At 47.4% G+C, this 7,604-nt stretch overlaps 1 protein-coding gene across 4 annotated transcripts in view; it reads left to right on the top strand.

The window, feature by feature from the left end:
* Positions 1-232: 232 nt before the first annotated feature.
* POP4 (POP4 homolog, ribonuclease P/MRP subunit) overlaps positions 233-7,604 on the top strand; it is a 31,522-nt gene continuing 24,150 nt past the window's right edge. For all 4 annotated transcript variants that reach the window (XM_040409865.1, XM_040409863.1, XM_040409864.1 and 1 more), the window contains exons 1-6: positions 233-302; positions 2,704-2,756; positions 2,996-3,213; positions 3,293-3,370; positions 3,595-3,656; positions 6,055-6,156. In XM_040409865.1, the coding sequence (XP_040265799.1) occupies positions 296-302; positions 2,704-2,756; positions 2,996-3,213; positions 3,293-3,370; positions 3,595-3,656; positions 6,055-6,156 (520 nt within the window). In that variant the 5' untranslated portion in view covers positions 233-295. The remainder of the gene's footprint in view (positions 303-2,703; positions 2,757-2,995; positions 3,214-3,292; positions 3,371-3,594; positions 3,657-6,054; positions 6,157-7,604) is intronic.

Below are 7,604 nucleotides of genomic sequence, written 5' to 3'. Positions count from 1 at the left end.
GATCACAATTAGTCTGGCATTGATAGGGTTAACCTCCCAAATACTTTGACCTGTATAGACTGAACTGGGTGTGGGGGAGAAGGGGTGGGCTCAGTGCACTATCACCCCCATCATCCGTTCTGAATTTTTTTCTTAGAACTGTTTGTTTCCATAAGGCTCCATTGCATCAATAAACATCTCAGGAGCACGGTCTCTATGGCAACAGTGTGACGTGGAAGGGCTGCGCCGCCCTGATGACGTCACTCTCCAGGAGCCGGAAGTGGGTTCCGTTCGGCAGGCGTGACCGACCGCAGAGATGGAGCGTGAGTGTTTCTGTGTGTGGGGAGGTGGGAAGCCCCGGAATGCTGGGACTTGTAGTTGTCCCTGTGGTATGCTGAGGCTTGTAGTCGTTCAGCTCCTCTTCATTGGAAGTGATTGCTGAATGACAAGCACAATGTGCAGCTGCAGTCCCTGCGGTGTTTTGTGGGGTACGATGGGAGTTGTAGTTCTCCACTGTATATTGCTGGAGCTCACCAAAGATAGAGATAAGAACGCAACTACTATTCCCATCAGGCAAGTCTAATACCTGCCTTCAAAGTGCCCCTCTTTTTGACCCAAGACCCTCTGCTCCTTTTTGCTTCTTACCTTCTGAGGCAATCCTTTTAATGATTGCATTTCACTCATTTTTGGCTAAAAATCATATTTTCAATTGGCCTTTATTAAAAATATTGAGCCGTTCTGTCACAAAGGGTTAACTGCTTTTCTAGCTGTGTGACTGGTGCTTTCACTAACAGCCCTGATCTCTAAACGGATCCGTCATGGGTCTGCAAAAACGCTTCCGTTACCATAATACAACCGCATGAACGGATCCGGTTGTATTACGTCTTCTACGGCCAAGACGGATCCGTCATGGACCACATTGAAAGTCAATAGGGGGACGGATCCGTTTTCTATTGTGTCAGAAAAAACGGATCCGTCCTCACTGACTTACATTGTGTGGATCCGTCTTGCTCCGCATAACATATCGGACGGAAAGACGCTGCAGGCGGCCTCCAGAAGAGGAATGGAGACTGAATGGAGGCAAAGTGACGTATTCTGAGCAGATCCTTCTCTATTCAGAATGCATTAGGGCAAAAGTGATCCGTTTTGGACCGCGTGTGAGAGCCCTGAACGGATCTCACAAACGGTAGATTTATCCAAGACTATAAAAATGTCCCCCATGTGCCGAGCCCCTCACATTGAATATACTTACCCGGCTCCCCGCGCAGCAGCTGCTGCTTCTCCCTGTACACGGATGAAAACATCCGGTGTCGGGGACGAACCTGCCTGCCAGATCAGGAAATCTGTATGCAGACGGATCCAGATGCGGATCTGTCTCACAAATGCATCCGTCTCTTTGGTTGTCATTTGGAAAAAACGGATCCGGTATTTGTCTTTTTCATATTTTTAAAGGTCTGTGCATGCCGGATTCCGGCAAGTGTTCTGTACAGGGACTGAACTGAAGACATCCTGAACGGATTAGGCTACTTTCACACTACCGTTCAGAGCGGGTCCGTCTGGTATCTGCACAGACGGATCCGCTCCTATAATGCAGACGTTTGGATCCGTGCAGAACGGATCCGTTTGCATTATAGCTTAGAAAAAATTCTAAGTGTGAAAGTAGCCTGAGCGGATCCGTCCAGACTTTACATTGAAAGTCAATGGGGGACGGATCCGTTTGAAGATTGAGCCATATAGTGTCATCTTCAAACGGATCCGTCCCCATTGACTTATACCTATATATTATGTATAGGTTTGAGAGAATGGGGCAACTATGGTGACGGTAGCGACGGCATTTTTTTATTTGTATTTTTTTTTAACTTTATATTTAAAAAAATTTTTGACACATAATCTGTCCCCCCAGGAGTTCATTAGAAGACGCCGGGGCTTTTTTTTTTGGATATGGCACATATATCAATAGAAACACAATAAACACAAATAGAGGTAGTGGATAAGTGATGCGCATCACTTATCCACTACCTCTATTTGTGTTTATTGTGTTTTTATTGATATATGTGCCATATCCAGGGTTATTAAATATTTTTATTCCACACTTTCTCTGTTGTCCGGGGCCCCCTGATATTTGAGTGCCCCTCCATGCGTTATCATTATAATTCTACATTTATAAAGCTCCACTTTATTATTGTATAGCATGTTTTATGGCTTGAGTTACATCCTGTATTATACTCCAGAGCTGCACTCACTATTCTGCTGGTGCAGTCACTGTGTACATACATTACTTATCCTGTACTGATCCTGAGTTACATCCTGTATTATACTCCAGAGCTGCACTCACTATTCTGCTGGTGCAGTCACTGTGTACATACATTACATTACTTATCCTGTCCTGATCCTGAGTTACATCCTGTATTATACTCCAGAGCTGCACTCACTATTCTGCTGGTGCAGTCACTGTGTACATACATTACATTACTTATCCTGTCCTGATCCTGAGTTACATCCTGTATTATACTCCAGAGCTGCACTCACTATGCTGCTGGTGGAGTCACTATGTACATACATTACTTATCCTAATAATAATGGGGTGAATGACAGGGAGGTGATATCAGCCTCACCTTACCCCAGTTTTGCCCACTTTAGGAGGCGTCATCCTTTACCTGCAGAGGCTAGACGCTGAATCCTCATGGTGGGAGTTCCTCATCTTATTCTCTTCTTCCCCTTTAGATATAATTTACAAAAAGTTGCCCCACGAAGAGGCTAGAAAGCTTGGTTTAAAGGTAAGATGTCCACTACTACAACCCTCATCAGAGGAGTCGCACAGCTTTTCTAGGCTGAATGGTGGATCTGTCTATTCGCCTATTGCTGTGCAGCCAGTCGGGACATTCTGCTGAGTGACATCCCGGGTGGGACCTGTCCTGGCGGCCATATTTGTGAACATCACATGACCCTAGTGAGAAATATGGCCGCATGAAAGGACAGGTTCCTGGGGCCGGATGATGACTGTCATTCTCTGTAGGTTGAAAGCAGCAAGAAATCGGAGGCGTTCGTAAGTGCCTTTCTCAAGCACTGCTTGCCCTCCCTGAAGACGAGCGCGGAGGAGTTCCTGGGCAGGAAGGCGTTGGTGCTGGAGTTCGACCAGAAGAAGAAGAAACGGAAGCGACACAAGGCAAAGGGTTTCACAGCCAAGGAGCGGCGGGAGCTGAAACTGTTCACAATCAACCCAGATCAGCAAAGGTAGCATCTGTGTGTGTGATGTCCTATGCCAGGGTGATGCCGCCACCATGCCCCTTAACCGCCATCTCCTCCCATACAGGTATGACATGTACCTCCCGCTGCACGAGCTCTGGAAGCAGTATATCCGGAACCTGTGCTACGGACTGCGGCCAGACGCGTGAGTGTGGACCTCGAGTGACGATTACCCCCCGTATAAGCCCCTAGAGAGGTGTTACTTCTTACATCTCTCTCTAGGAAAGCTGGGTGACTAGAATGGCTACCACTGTGTCACCCAGCTTTCTATGACTCCTGAATGGCCAGTGCTGCAGTAATACACGTCTGAGACGAGGCCCGGCCGTATCCACCATATTCAGGTCTGAATTATTAATATCAATGTTCTAGGCAACCGCAGATGATCCAGAACAAGATGCTGAAGGCCGACCTGCACGGAGCAATGGTCACAGGTGAGAGTGTGTGTCGTACTGTCTTCTGGGCTGTGTATCTAAGCCTGTCATATGTTGTACTGTCTGCTGGACTGTGTATCCAAGCCCGTCATGTGATACTGCCTGCTGAGCTGTGTATTGAGCCCCATACGTCTTCCTTGTTTGCCTGCAGCCGATGACACGCGGCCGCAAGTAACGTCCCACATTATGTCTGACATGGACGACTGATAAAAAGATGTAATGGGAAGGAAAATCATCTGCATCGGGATATCTAATCCTATCCTGTGTGATACTGTCTGCTGAGCACCGTATCTAATCCTATCCTGTGTGATACAGTCTGCTGAGCACCGTATCTAATCCTATCCTGTGTGATACTGTCTGCTGAGCACCGTATCTAATCCTATCCTGTGTGATACTGTCTGCTCAGCCACTGTATCTAACCTTATCCTGTGTGATACTGTCTGCTCAGCCACTGTATCTAATCCTATCCTGTGTGATATTCTCTGCTGAGCCACTGTATCTAATCCTATCCTGTGTGATATTCTCTGCTGACTCACTGTATCTAACCTCATCCTGTGTGATACTGTCTGCTGAGCACTGTATCTAATCCTATCCTGTGTGATACTGTCTGCTGAGCCACTGTATCTAATCCTATCCTGTGTGATACTGTCTGCTGAGCCACTGTATCTAATCCTATCCTGTGTGATACTGTCTGCTGAGCACTGTATCTAATCCTATCCTGTGTGATACTGTCTGCTGAGCACTGTATCTAATCCTATCCTGTGTGATACTGTCTGCTGAGCTGTGTATCTAATCCTATCATGTGCGATACTGTCTGCTGAGCTGTGTATCTAATCCTATCATGTGCGATACTGTCTGCTGAGCTATGTATCTAATCCTATCCTGTGTGATACTGTCTGCTGAGCCACGGTATCTAACCTTATCCTGTGTGATACTGTCTGCTGAGCTGTGTATCTAATCCTATCCTGTGTGATACTGTCTGCTGAGCCACTGTATCTAATCCTATCCTGTGTGATACTGTCTGCTGAGCTGTGTATCTAATCCTATCCTGTGTGATACTGTCTGCTGAGCCACCGTATCTAATCCTATCCTGTGTGATACTGTCTGCTGAGCTGTGTATCTAATCCTATCCTGTGTGATACTGTCTGCTCAGCCACTGTATCTAATCCTATCCTGTGTGATACAGTCTGCTGAGCTGTGTATCTAATCCTATCCTGTGTGATACAGTCTGCTGAGCACCGTATCTAATCCTATCCTGTGTGATACTGTCTGCTCAGCCACTGTATCTAACCTTATCCTGTGTGATACTGTCTGCTCAGCCACTGTATCTAATCCTATCCTGTGTGATATTCTCTGCTGAGCCACGGTATCTAATCCTATCCTGTGTGATATTCTCTGCTGACTCACTGTATCTAACCTTATCCTGTGTGATACTGTCTGCTGAGCACTGTATCTAATCCTATCCTGTGTGATACTGTCTGCTGAGCCACTGTATCTAACCTTATCCTGTGTGATACAGTCTGCTGAGCACTGTATCTAATCCTATCCTGTGTGATAGTCTGCTGAGCCACTGTATCTAATCCTATCCTGTGTGATACTGTCTGCTCAGCCACTGTATCTAATCCTATCCTGTGTGATACTGTCTGCCGAGTCACTGTATCTAATCCTATCCTGTGTGATACTGTCTGCTGAGCTGTGTATCTAATCCTATCCTGTGTGATACTGTCTGCTCAGCCACTGTATCTAATCCTATCCTGTGTGATACTGTCTGCTGAGCTGTGTATCTAATCCTATCCTGTGTGATACTGTCTGCTGAGCCACTGTATCTAATCCTATCCTGTGTGATACTGTCTGTCGAGTCAGTGTATCTAATCCTCTCATGTTATGGTGAGTTACTGCAGCACATTTACTAAGGGACTTGCGACTATTTTAGGTGTTCCCCTTTTCTAACCGGCAGTGCGACTAAATATTGGTTTTACGCCGCGTCCGCCAGTTGGGCATGACGACAGCTTGTCGGGGACTCCTGCAAAGAGGCATAAATGTTGTCAGAAAACGACACTACATACTGCCGCAGATTCGCACGCCGCATCATACATCAGACTAATCTAACAGCAGCTCAGAGGGGGAAACAGTCTTATTAAATGTGCCCCAGTGTATCTAAGCTCATCACGTCTGGCGTAGCTCGTGTATCTGAGGCCGGCTTCACAGGAATATGTTACGGCCGCATTTATTGGACCGACCCATGTTCGCTGCATCGGTGCGGTGCATTCCGGCCCCAGGTGGGGTCCGGTGTCCTGTATGCGCAGCGTCATGTGTCGGTAGGTCGGGCGGCCATGTCTGTCATCTCAGTAGTGCTGCTTTCAGTCACTTTTTCATCTTTTCCTTTTTGTACCCGCAGTGTTCAAATCCAAATGTCCGTCGTACGTTGGACTCACAGGAATCATCTTACAGGAATCGAAGAACATCCTGAAAATAATCACGAAAGAGGATAAACTGAAAGGTGAGAGGATTGTAGTCAAGAAATCCCCAAAGACCATTGAATCTTCAAATGCACAGCTATAGGGCACTGTGGGGCAGCCATGGTGTCTGTAGATTGGAGGGGTCTTCTCTGGTGTCTGTAGATTGGAGGGGTCTTCTCTGGTGTCTGTAGATTGGAGGCGTCTTCTCTGGTGTCTGTAGATTGGAGGGGTCTTCTCTGGTGTCTGTAGATTGGAGGGGTCTTCTCTGGTGTCTGTAGATTGGAGGGGTCTTCTCTGGTGTCTGTAGATTGGAGGGGTCTTCTCTGGTGTCTGTAGATTGGAGGGGTCTTCTCTGGTGTCTGTAGATTGGAGGGGTCTTCTCTGGTGTCTGTAGATTGGAGGCGTCTTCTCTGGTGTCTGTAGATTGGAGGCGTCTTCTCTGGTGTCTGTAGATTGGAGGGGTCTTCTCTGGTGTCTGTAGATTGGAGGCGTCTTCTCTGGTGTCTGTAGATTGGAGGGGTCTTCTCTGGTGTCTGTAGATTGGAGGGGTCTTCTCTGGTGTCTGTAGATTGGAGGGGTCTTCTCTGGTGTCTGTAGATTGGAGGGGTCTTCTCTGGTGTCTGTAGATTGGAGGGGTCTTCTCTGGTGTCTGTAGATTGGAGGGGTCTTCTCTGGTGTCTGTAGATTGGAGGGGTCTTCTCTGGTGTCTGTAGATTGGAGGGGTCTTCTCTGGTGTCTGTAGATTGGAGGGGTCTTCTCTGGTGTCTGTAGATTGGAGGGGTCTTCTCTGGTGTCTGTAGATTGGAGGGGTCTTCTCTGGTGTCTGTAGATTGGAGGGGTCTTCTCTGGTGTCTGTAGATTGGAGGGGTCTTCTCTGGTGTCTGTAGATTGGAGGGGTCTTCTCTGGTGTCTGTAGATTGGAGGGGTCTTCTCTGGTGTCTGTAGATTGGAGGGGTCTTCTCTGGTGTCTGTAGATTGGAGGGGTCTTCTCTGGTGTCTGTAGATTGGAGGGGTCTTCTCTGGTGTCTGTAGATTGGAGGGGTCTTCTCTGGTGTCTGTAGATTGGAGGGGTCTTCTCTGGTGTCTGTAGATTGGAGGGGTCTTCTCTGGTGTCTGTAGATTGGAGGGGTCTTCTCTGGTGTCTGTAGATTGGAGGGGCCTTCTCTGGTGTCTGTAGATTGGAGGGGCCTTCTCTGGTGTCTGTAGATTGGAGGGGCCTTCTCTGGTGTCTGTAGATTGGAGGGGCCTTCTCTGGTGTCTGTAGATTGGAGGGGCCTTCTCTGGTGTCTGTAGATTGGAGGGGTCTTCTCTGGTGTCTGTAGATTGGAGGGGGTCTTCTCTGGTGTCTGTACAGATGAGGTAGTCTGGGCATGTGGGTCGATCTCAGAGGTCAGGAAGTATGCTTATTAAAGGGGTTCTCTCACTTCAGCAAGTGGCATCTATCATGTAGAGAAAGTTAATATAAGCCACTTACTAATGTATTGTGATT

Source organism: Bufo bufo, chromosome 10, assembly GCF_905171765.1.
Source record: "Bufo bufo chromosome 10, aBufBuf1.1, whole genome shotgun sequence".
Lineage (NCBI taxonomy): Eukaryota > Metazoa > Chordata > Amphibia > Anura > Bufonidae > Bufo > Bufo bufo.
This window is presented reverse-complemented; position numbering and strand designations above follow the sequence as displayed.